General features: G+C 35.3%; 3 protein-coding genes across 3 annotated transcripts; all 3 read left to right on the top strand.

Moving 5' to 3' along the window:
* The first annotated feature begins 576 nt into the window (after positions 1 to 576).
* LOC103850582 (dehydration-responsive element-binding protein 2A) lies at positions 577 to 2,555 on the top strand. Its single transcript, XM_009127352.3, has 2 exons — positions 577 to 964; positions 1,419 to 2,555. Exon 2 carries the CDS (start codon positions 1,442 to 1,444, stop codon positions 2,357 to 2,359), a length of 918 nt encoding a protein of 305 aa, XP_009125600.1. The 5' UTR covers positions 577 to 964; positions 1,419 to 1,441; the 3' UTR covers positions 2,360 to 2,555.
* A 618-nt stretch (positions 2,556 to 3,173) lies between these two features.
* Positions 3,174 to 6,530, top strand: LOC103850583 (abscisic acid receptor PYL5-like). Its single transcript, XM_033285654.1, has 2 exons — positions 3,174 to 5,837; positions 6,005 to 6,530. The coding sequence occupies exon 1, from the start codon at positions 3,770 to 3,772 to the stop codon at positions 4,265 to 4,267; it is 498 nt and encodes a 165-aa protein (XP_033141545.1). The 5' UTR covers positions 3,174 to 3,769; the 3' UTR covers positions 4,268 to 5,837; positions 6,005 to 6,530.
* Positions 6,531 to 8,226: 1,696 nt separating this feature from the next.
* Positions 8,227 to 11,547, top strand: LOC103850585 (DEAD-box ATP-dependent RNA helicase 18). The gene is made up of 11 exons (XM_009127353.3): positions 8,227 to 8,542; positions 9,136 to 9,372; positions 9,443 to 9,694; positions 9,777 to 9,856; positions 9,930 to 10,035; positions 10,116 to 10,229; positions 10,305 to 10,403; positions 10,481 to 10,570; positions 10,641 to 10,747; positions 10,839 to 10,982; positions 11,124 to 11,547. Exons 1-11 carry the CDS (start codon positions 8,270 to 8,272, stop codon positions 11,404 to 11,406), a joined length of 1,785 nt encoding a protein of 594 aa, XP_009125601.1. The 5' UTR covers positions 8,227 to 8,269; the 3' UTR covers positions 11,407 to 11,547.
* Positions 11,548 to 11,800: the final 253 nt, after the last annotated feature.

Raw genomic sequence — 11,800 nt, forward strand, 5'->3', positions numbered from 1 at the left:
GGCGTTGGAGACACGTAGTGGATGAAGTGGCCACGGTATCGAAATGACACACGACTCACATGCAAAGGCTATGGCTGGCTGGTACTCCCTACAACCATACTATTATTATATGATTAAGGATCCTCTTGATCTGGTCGAAACTTAGCCACCCAAGTTTGAGCTGCCCCAATTGAGACACGGCTCTTGTAAATTTTAATATTTAATTCTTGCCAAATATTAAATGTTAGTGTGACTTTTTGATAGCCAATTTGAGATTAAAATTAAAAATACATCACATTTTGCATTTAAATAATGCAGCAAAAATTAGCACTTAAAAAAAAAAACTGAAAGAAATACAAGGGCTTACATCATCCATTAACTTAGCCATTCTGAATTTTTAACATGCTTTTGATAAAAATGGCAAGGAGAAGGTCGAGAAAGAAGGATTCATATGCGACCATAAGCTATCACTTGCCACTTTTGATAGTGTGTTAATTTCTTTTTAAATGAATTCTTTTAGAAATTTATTTAAATATTAAAATATGCAGTAGTTCTTGTGATCTTATCTATAACTCATTTAAATAAAAGGTTTAAATTGTTTACTTTCCCGTATCAACAGCGCGTTTCGGGTTAGTTCGAGAAGTATTCGCGCCACCCGTCAACAGTTGAAAACGCTTAAGCTCCAACGACCGAATCAAGTAACGCCACGTCACTACTCCTCGCGCAGATAAATAAAATAAAAATAAATATCAGAACTATCCAGAGAAGGCTATATATACTCCTCCGTCCTTCTCGTCCTCAGATATTTTTGATTTCTGGTAAAAGCTTACTGACCAAAAACGAGAGACAAAGAGATATCACTAGAGAAGAAGACGCGAGATAGTAAACTGAACAAGAAGATCAAACAAGAAATCGATTCATCTCCGCAAAGAAACATATTTGATTTCGATTAGAACCTCTGATTCTGAGTTCCCTACGCCAATAGGTATGTTGATTTCTGGAAATCGATCAGTTTCTCTCATTTCCCGTAATTTGATCTCCTAAAATATTAGTCTTTGTGGTTAGTTGGTGACTCTGTTCTTCGTACTCTGTTTTGTACTCTGTTTCTTTATCCTCTGTTTTGTACTCTGTTTTTGAGTTCTCTACACCAATAGATATGTTGATTTCTGGGTAATTACCAAATCTATGATGAGTTTCTTTCATTTCCCCTAATTTTATCTCGTAAAATACTCGTCTTCGTGGTTAGTTGGTGATTCTATCGTTCTTCGTACTCTGTTTCTGTGTCCTCTGTTTTTGGGTCCTCTGTTTTTATAACCTCAATTTTAAGTTTTGATTTTTTTCCCGTGTTTGACGAAACCCAACAGCTCATTGATTAGATTCGTGTTCAGACACACAATTGAACTCGTGTTCTGATATAAAAATGTTTCCTTTCTTTGTAGATTGTGTTGTTTCCCTGAAGAAGATGGCGGTTTATGATCATAGCGGAGACATTAACAGCACTCAACTCGATGCATCGAGGAAGAGGAAAGCGAGAAGTAGACGTGACGGAACTACCGTGGCTGAGAGGCTTCAGTTGTGGAAGGACTATAACGACAACATAGAAGAAGCTTCTTCCCCGAAGAAGCGGAGAGTACCTGCGAAAGGATCAAAGAAAGGTTGCATGAAAGGCAAAGGAGGACCGGAGAATAGTCAGTGTAGTTTCAGGGGAGTTAGGCAGAGGATTTGGGGTAAATGGGTCGCTGAGATTAGAGAGCCGAACAGAGGAAGTAGGCTTTGGCTTGGGACGTTTCCTACTGCTGAAGAAGCTGCTTTGGCTTATGATGAGGCGGCTAGGGTCATGTATGGTCCGTTGGCGAGGGTTAATTTTCCTCACAAGTCTGTGTCTGATGATCAGTCTGAGGTTTGCACGGCTGGGAGTCCAGGGCGTGTTGAAGTGAAAACAGAGGATGTTGATTGTGAATCTGAAGAGGTGAAGAAGGATGTTAAGGCAGATTGGCTAAGTGAATTTGAGCAGAGGTATTGGAGTGAAGTTCTCGAGGAGAAAGAGAAACATAAGAAGCAAGAACTTGTTGTAGAATCTTGTCCGAAACAGCCTGAATCACTGTCTGTTGCAGATTATGGCTGGCCGGAGGATCTAAATCAGAGTCAGTGGGACTCTTCAGAGATGTTTGATGTTTCTGAGCTTCTAGGTGATTTGGATGGGGACATCTTTACAGGCTTGGACCAGGTCTCGTACCCGTTGGACAATGTCGCAGGTGGGTTGCCTGAAACCGAGAAGCTTCAAGGCCTTGACTCCAGTTATGGATTGCCTCCGTTTCAGCTAGAGGCACAGGATGATAACGAGTTCTTCGATCTGAGTTTCTTGGATCTGGAGAAGTGAGAGAGTTGGATACATTTTGGATCTTGTTATTTGCCTTAAATGATAAAAATCCCATCATGACTTTTGAGACTCTATTGAGTTTTTTTAGTGATAGAGAATCTCATAAGGACTAGAAAAGGGAAATTGTATATACTGAGATGATGTTTTGTGTAATAACACACTGTAACAGAAAAAAAAAAAAAAACCTGCTACACTGCTTCAAACAACAAGAAGTTCAAGAACTAGTTCACACTTTGATGGGCCTTAATTATGACAATGAAACTGAGAAACAGCAAACTGGACTCCATCAACTTGACCACTCTCTAGCTCGATGCGCAGGATAGTAAATGAGTTCCCTCGATCTGAGTTTCTTGGATCTACAGAAGTGAGAGTTGGATATATTTCGGAATTTGATATTTGCAATAGTACCATCAGCGACTGTTGAGAGCCATTGAGGTTTTAGTTCACAAGACTGAGAGGAGAGACTTTTTAGTTTCTAGTTATCTTGATTTCTTTCTTGTTAAAAAAAGAACTAAGTAAGATGATTGTATGTGACACATGCTTGATCTTAATCATTCATTCTATGAGTGGAATGTTGTACATGCTATTCTCGCTTCTACGTACTTCAATAGTAATAAACTAAACCATGTATATAGTTAATTAGTACTTTACTCTCAAATGTATAATGTTTTAAGAATATGTGTTTCAAAAATGTAAAAATGTTTTGATATTTCTTAATTTATTTTAAATTTATCCAAAATTATGTAACTTCTATTATCTTATAACTTTCTAATTAATGTTTTGAGTTATGTATCAACCAAAATCCACAGAGAGAATCTATTCTGTTAAACGATAGTCAGATACGTAACCATAAATACTAATGATTCTTTTTTAACACGATGGCTGATATTATGTTTTCTAAAATTAACTCCTTACAAGAATCTAATCTATCCATACTCTGTAGATTCTAGAATATAAAATTTCGAGTATATAGAATGAGGAATATTCGGTGGATATTCTTGATTTGGTAAAAATGAAGGAGGCTTCCTATGGTAAGGAATCTTGGAACATAAGATCATAACGTATATGGTCACAGCACAGATAAGCACAACTGAGTATGTGCACACACAAATCCTTCACATCACAACCTATCTCTATCTCTATCCTTCTACAAATATTCATATATAAAACACACACAATATGTCCATAACTTATTATCAAAAAGTTGATCATCCTTCTTAAATTTCTTAAGCAAAACCAACTTGATAACTTTTCTCATCAACTGATAACATCAGAAATAAGAAATTCAACATTTATAGAGAGAGAGATAAAACATGGCATCACCGGTGCAGCTCCATCACGGGTTTCAACACGCTGCAGCCTCCCGATCAAACCGATGGACTGATCAGAAGAGTCTTTCTCACGCGAGGTATGCACGTGCCAGAGCACGTGGCGATGCACCACACACATGACCTTGGTCCAGGCAAGTGCTGCTCCTCGGTGGTGCAGACGATCCACGCCCCGCTCGAGTCCGTGTGGGCCCTCGTGCGTCGTTTTGATAACCCTAAACTTTACAAGAACTTCGTAAAGCAGTGCCGTATCGTCCAAGGAGACGGGCTCCACGCCGGCGATCTTAGGGAGGTCATGGTCGTGTCTGGACTCCCGGCGGTCTCTAGCACCGAAAGGCTCGAGATATTGGACGAGGAGCGTTATGTGATAAGCTTTAGCGTCGTGGGTGGGGACCACAGGCTCGAGAACTACCGATCGGTGACGACTCTCCATGCGTCGGACGATGAAGGAACCGTTGTGGTGGAGTCATATGTCGTCGATGTGCCGCCGGGGAACACGGAGGAGGAGACTCTTAGCTTTGTGGATACTATCGTCCGGTGCAACCTTCAGAGTCTTGCTAGAAGTACCAACCGGCAATAATCTCGTCTGTAAATTTATTGCAATTATGTTATGTATATGTTATTATTTTAAATAAAAACATTTCCTCTGGATGTTTCAATCATCACAAGGAAGTGAAGTTCGAGAGAACCTATTTGTAAATTACTAGATAGATTTTTTTAGTTTTAAAATAATTGTAATTTCGTGGGATTTGTTTGAGTTGGCAGATTTATGTTGTTAATACTGAATCCAGAAAAGTTGGATTTGGAGGTTGGTATACGTAATAACATTCCGAGTTGAGTCTGTTACGTGGGATGATAGTTTCATGAATGTATTATATACGCCGGTGGGAAATTAAACACTTTTTTACAGAATATATTTTCTTAATTTTTATATACGTAAGGTACCATATACGTAGCTACACTGTATTTAAGATTATGATATTTCTAAAAAAAATTCTGAACACTAGATTATGATATTTCAGAGTGCTTATGGAAAATCTGAAAGTCTCTTGCAAGATTCAAAAATAAGAAAACAACATTGAAAATTTGAAATTCTTAGTTAAATGGTTCAACATTGATTGTTACGTTTAATATAAATTCTTAGTTAGAATTGTTTGAGCCAGATACAAAGAGAGAGAGGTGTTCATGTATGCCGGATTGTATGGAGACTACAGCTAGTTCAGTTGACCGGTTGAGCAGTCGTCCGACGAGGTCGAATTTTAAATGAGTGATAATTTATTTAAATAAAATAATTTTTAAAAAAGTTTTTTTTGTTAATTTATCTATTTAATATATTTTCATATTTAATTCATAAATCACTTCTGTTTTATATAATACTGAATATAATTATAGAATTTATAAGATAGGATAGAAGTTTTATTTTCTTGTTTTAATAATATTATATTATTAATGATGAAATTAATTAATATGTTATTTTATAAAAATATTTAAAATTTTAGTAAGATTTTGTTAGATTTTTTCTTAAATTTATAGTTAATTTATTATTAATGCAAATAAGTCATAAATAATTTTTTCTTAAGTGGTCTTTAATCTATATATATAAAAGAGGGTTTGCCTCCCTCCTGTTACGCCACCTCAGCATCCAGGTCATAAAGTCGGTTGATCTGGTGTCGACACGTGTCCGACTCTAAGTAAGTTTCTTTGATTTTCGTTTTGAATGTATATGGGGCTTTTAATTTAAGATGAAATGCATTTACTGGGCCAACTATCGACAAAACCATATTATCATCATTGTCCCCTCGCATTTCCTAGCTCCCACAATCTTTTCGACGCCATTGAAACGTCTTATTCAATCTATCTAATAAATCTATTTAGCATTTAATTATTCAGCCTCACCGCTTTTGAAATTCTCAGAATTGTATCTATAAATACGGATGTTGACTTCCATGATTCTCATCATTTCATCGTGTTCTTCACAATTTTTCCACTGAATTGCTGTTTACCGCAGTGACATCTTCTCAACTCCTGCCCTCTCGATTGAAATATGGTCGTTGTTATAAAAAAATAGTGACCCTTTTTCTTCTGGGAGGCGTGTAACGTCAAAAAGGCGGTGAACTCATCGGCGTCGCCATGATATTCACTGACAAAAGGTAATTGTTTTAAATGAAATGGTGATTTTAAGAAAATCCAGGCTATGCCGTCACAATTGACTTTTCAGATAAATGTTTTACCTGAGTTGGTGGTGGAAACGTTCTCATTCTAAACAACCACCACGTCTCTTAGGCATCGCTAACGATGTCTTCGTTGTCTTGGGCAGGGACGAGAGAGTAGATATGAAGCTCTGAAGGATGCAGTTGCAGAGATCGTTGGCGGCTAAGGCATTGCTGGGAAAGACTAACCAGCGAATCGCTGCAAGAAGACGTGAAATTAGGGTTTGTTCGCCGCCGGCGTCAGAGATGAAGTGGATTGTGCGGCTGTGGAGGGTACCGACCGATGGATCCCAGGTTAACCCCTCCCAGTAGAGAGACGGCGACCAAAAGTTGATTATATTATGCTTTGTGGCCCAGAAAGTTGAAAATTGATCATAACCACGGCGTTAAGATTGAGAGGACAAAAGATGATCGTATTCGATTGAATGACATGTTCACTTTGTTTTAATTTTGTTTTAGAAAATTTTAGAAAATCCTCCGATTTAAAAAATAAACAGATCAACTAATGGGCCATTTATGTCATCAATGGATTTTATATTGTGTAAACTTTTCTGGTGGCTTAAACCCATTTCCATGTTTACTTACATTATGTAGTACACTATATTATGCTTGGACATTTGGATTTTCTGATTATTATATTCATGAAATTAGATTTACAAGTAAATAAAGTATTCTTATATTTCAAAATTTACATTTAAAATTTACATACTACTTGAAAATATCATACGATAATTTTACAAATGAAATTTTACATGTTTTTCTTTGAAAAAAAAATAATATTTTTTCTTTAAAAAAAAACAATCTCTCCTTTAATGAAGCCACAATATCAACTGAAACAACATAAATTGATACATTATCACAATTCTTTAAAGCTTATGAAAATTTTCATATCTCTTACTCTTAGTATTTGAAACAAATATATTAATACGTCTACAAATATTTATAATAAACAATTGAAAATTTTCAACTTAATCCAATTTTATTTTTAAAAGTATAAATAAATTCTTTCAAAATGGGTTTTTAACAATAATAAATTTATTTAATTTGGTTATATAAATATATTTATATTTTCAATATTTTAAAGACTTGAATTTTATTTTAAGCAGTAAGTCAAATTCGATGATCAATATTATCACCATCATCTATGTCACAAATATTTAATTTTAAACTTTTTAAATATATATATGTATGTGCATGTGTGCGTGTGTGTAATTATATTGTGTAAATGTAAATAAATTTAATTGAAAAATGTATAAAAGATAGAAAGCTCCATGTCTTCTGTGTCAAGCCACCGAAGGTTTTAGAAAGTTATTCTACTTACAATCAAAGTAAAACAACTGACAACGTAAGAAAATAATATGTCCACAATTTTTAATGGTGAAACAAGCATCTAAATATAAATAAAATAATAAAATAAATAATGAAAGTTGTTGTAAAAATTAGTAAAAATTAATAATACTTATAATTAATAATAATTAAACATTTTCACTAAAGATTAATGGTAAACTATATATGATTTGTAAGTACATCCTACTAATATAAACAAATGAAAACATTGTTTTTGATATATTGAAAAATGTGAAGTTATTGTATTCAAAAAATATAAAATGTTTTTTAATAAATTACATATTGAATTAAAAATGTGAATTATAGTTTTAGTAATGAAATGATAAAACATTTAAATATATAATTGCTTAATATGAATGAAAGATCAATAAAAAAGTGAACTTATATGATTTAAAAGAACAAAATGTTAAATACATATACACCACCATAATAAAAATAGAAGATACTCTCATTCAAATCATTAAAAAGATTAGTTAACTACAACGAGACGACTAAAACTAAATCTTTTTACAAAAAAAAAATTAATAGTAAAAATTACAAAAAAAAAATAATCATATAAAGAACAATTGACACATAATTCAAAATCAAACATTTTAACAAAAATACAATTGTAGAATAAAATATATAAAAAACATTTAAAACTATTGCTAACAAGCATAATATATCACATATAATCCCTCCTCAGCTAAAACTTTCTAAAAAACAAAAATCATTATTATACACATCTCTTGCAAATGAAACCAAAAATATAAACCAAAAATCACTAAAAATAATAATCTATATCACAAATAATGTATATTCCGCCCGTAGGGCGGGCGGATCCTAGATAAAAATAGGAATTTAGATCAGAAATGCCGAGAGAAAATCGAAGACAATGGACCAATCCCGAAATATCTTCTATTAATGGGCTCGGCCCAATCCAACACAAAACAAAACCCAAATCGATCAAAACGTTGCGTTTTGTCTTCGCTTATAACTCGATTCAGAGACGAAAGGAGAGGCAGCAGCAGCAAGCGGCGGCCGTCATGGATTCATCATCGTCGAACACAAACAAAGCGTTAACGGAGACGCGTTTCTCCGACCTCGAACCTCCGCTCTCCGAAGACATCATCGAGGCCCTCGAACGGTCCGGTTTCGAGTTCTGCACTCCGGTTCAGGCCGCGACGATCCCTTTGCTCTGCCGCCACAAGGATGTCGCCGTCGACGCCGCCACCGGCTCGGGAAAAACCCTAGCTTTCGTCTTACCCTTAATAGAGATTCTCCGTCGCTCCACCTCTTACCCTCCCAAGCCTCACCAGGTATGAAAAAAATGAAAACTTGTTGGCTAGTGATCTTAAAGTTAGGATCTTTAGAGCTCATCTCTTTAAAGAGTAGTTTTTGCAGCTGATAAGAGTTTAGTTTTTATATATATCTTTAGAGCATTAAGCAATTTTCTTAAAATTCAATTTATGCAACTCAGAATATGTTTAAACCTTTTGAAATTGGTTGAAATTGATCTAGGGTTGATTTATATTAGTGTAAATCAATCGAAATTGGTATAAATCTGTTAAATTAAGCAATAATGTTAGTAAAATCCACAAATTTGTTTTTAGTTTTTTATATGTAGGCTTTGTAATTCTTCAAAATAATTATCTAAATTGGTCTAAATCTGTTTAAAAATTAAGCAATAATGTTAGTAAAATCCACAAATTTTTAGTTTTTTTTTGTTGTATATGTAATTTTTATAATTCTGTAAAATAATTTTATACTCAAAATCTAAAATATCTAATTAAATGTAAAATTATAAAATAATTTGTTAATGTCTAGGCCTAGTAGTGAAGCATTTAGTTACCGACTAGCTATTTTTTGAACATTGGCTTTGATGCATATTCTTGAGATGAAATTATTACAGGTTATGGGGGTGATTATATCGCCAACGAGAGAGCTATCAACGCAGATATATAACGTGGCACAGCCATTTGTCTCCACTTTGCCGAATGTGAACTCTGTGCTGCTTGTTGGAGGCCGTGAGGTGAAGTCCGACATGAGCACTATAGAAGAAGGAGGATGCAATCTCTTGATTGGCACTCCTGGAAGGCTCTCTGACATAATGGAACGAATGGAGATTCTTGATTTCAGAAACCTTGAGGTAACTCTATATCTAGACTGGTTAAGATGTCTAAACAATTTTGATGATTTGGTGTTTTTTTTATTTGTAGATTCTTATCTTAGATGAAGCAGATAGGCTTTTGGAGATGGGATTCCAGAAGCAGGTGAACAGCATTATATCTCGCTTGCCGAAGCAGCGTAGGACTGGTCTCTTTTCAGCTACACAGACCGAAGGTGTTGAGGAGCTTGCCAAGGCTGGGCTTAGGAACCCTGTGAGAGTTGAAGTTCGAGCTGAGTCAAAGTCTGAATCATCATCTCAGCAATTAACAAACTCCAAAGTACCTTCTGGTCTTCACCTTGAGGTATAACGTTATTAATTATTACTAAAAGAGTTGTGGAAGATTGTTATTAATTATTTATTACTAAATAATAATGCCTCTGCAGTATTTGGTATGCGAAGCAGATAAGAAGTCGTCACAACTAGTGGATCTCCTCGTCGAGAATGAAAAGAAAAAGCTTATAGTGTAAGTTTTAAAACATTTTCACAGACTGTTTTAAACTGAAGTATCCTTATTGATGGATTAAGCATCTCTGCAGATACTTTATGACCTGTGCTTCTGTTGATTACTGGGGACTAGTACTTTCGAAAATCCCTGCTCTGAAGTCCATTTCTTTGATCCCTATCCATGGAGATATGAAGCAGGTAAGCTACCTTTATATATATTTTTTAATTTTTCCACATCGTTATTAAAGGTTTTGATGGAATATACTTTTACACGCTAGAATGCAAGAGACAAGGCGTTAGCTTCGTTTACTGAAGCATCAAGCGGTGTCCTTTTGTGCACTGATGTGGCTGCACGTGGACTAGATATTCCCGGGATTGATTACGTAGTTCAGGTAGATTGAATCATGTTTTGTTTCCATTATTTACCATTTTTTGTTGCAATATTTGAATTTGTAATGTTCTTGCAGTATGATCCTCCACAAGACCCTAATATGTTCAACCATAGGGTTGGCAGAACTGCAAGATTGGGAAAAGAAGGAAGAGCCATCGTTTTTTTACTGCCTGAGGTTTAGCTTTGAGCACCTTTTATGTTTCTCTTGTGCCTTATGTTTCTCCATAGTTACATTACAGAGTATGTGTGTAGGAAGAAGACTATGTAGAGTTTATGCGGAGAAGAGGGGTCCCTTGTCAAGAGAAAAAATTATCTGAGGAAGCATCTGATGTCATCCCTATAGTAAGAAAACCTCTCTCTCTTGGTCTCTGTTGCTTCACAGTGTTTTGAGTAATTGCTATGTTGTGTTCAGATACGGTCACTAGCCATGAAGGACAGGGCAGTGTTGGAGAAGGGACTAAAGGCGTTTGTTTCCTTTGTCCGTGGTTACAAGGAGCATCACTGCTCTTACATTTTCAGGTTCGTAGATATACTCAATATTTTTTGCTGTTTGTTAATTTTTTCTCTCTCTCTCTCAAAAGTTTCTCTTTTAAAAAATAATAATTTACAGATGGAAAAGCCTAGAAATAGGAAAGTTAGCAATGGGATATGGACTCTTGTATCTTCCTTCAATGTCTGAAGTCAAACAACACAGACTCTCCAGTGAGGGTTTCACACCTGTTACAGACGTCAAGTTTGAGGACATCAAGTTCAAGTATGTTTTTTTTCTACAAAACTCTCTAAACACTCTTTATGATATGTATACATGATGATGTCTCTTCTCATGTTATTGTCCCACCTTAGTCCTTTAGGTGTAGTGTATTCTCTTAGAGTGGTGAGTCTGGATTGTTTTCAGGGACAAATCTAGGGAGAAGCAAAGGAAGCAGAACATGCAAGCAAGGAAAGAGAAACGGCAACAAGAGAAAAAGGAGAAAGGCAAGAAGAACTCGAAAAAGGCGGTTGTTGCTGCTGCCACAGATTCTAACAAAAGGAAGTTGACAGGAAAGCAGAGACAAACCATCCAAACAGCGGAAGATGAAGAGGAGATGGCTCGAGATTATCGGTTACTTAAGAAACTCAAGAAAGGTTCTATTAAAGAAGATGATTTTGCTAAACTTACAGGAGCTGATGACTTTTAAATCTCATTAGAAGAAGAAAACAAACCTTTTTGAAATTTTGCAGAAAACCTCTCCTGTCACAGCTTTGTAACCTCACACATTTTTCCTCCTTTTCCAACGACATCAACGGTCGTTATTTAATTTACGAAGTTTTATAATTTCTTCCATCACTCAAAACTTAATACACGCATCACTGAAGTATAAATGGGTTTCATACTTCCACTGCTCACTCGAGGAATGATAAAGGTGGACCAAACACATTACACAGCCTTATTGAGACATTCTCATTGCAAGAGGACCCAATATGTAAAGCTTGATAACTTCACATACAAGGTTCTTCAGTTGCTTTGCTTTTCATATTTTAAAATATATCGGTGTTTCATAAAATAAGCTCTGTTTGACCCTTTAGTTATGG

Source organism: Brassica rapa, chromosome A02 (assembly GCF_000309985.2).
Source record: "Brassica rapa cultivar Chiifu-401-42 chromosome A02, CAAS_Brap_v3.01, whole genome shotgun sequence".
In the NCBI taxonomy this organism is placed as follows: Eukaryota; Viridiplantae; Streptophyta; class Magnoliopsida; order Brassicales; family Brassicaceae; genus Brassica; species Brassica rapa.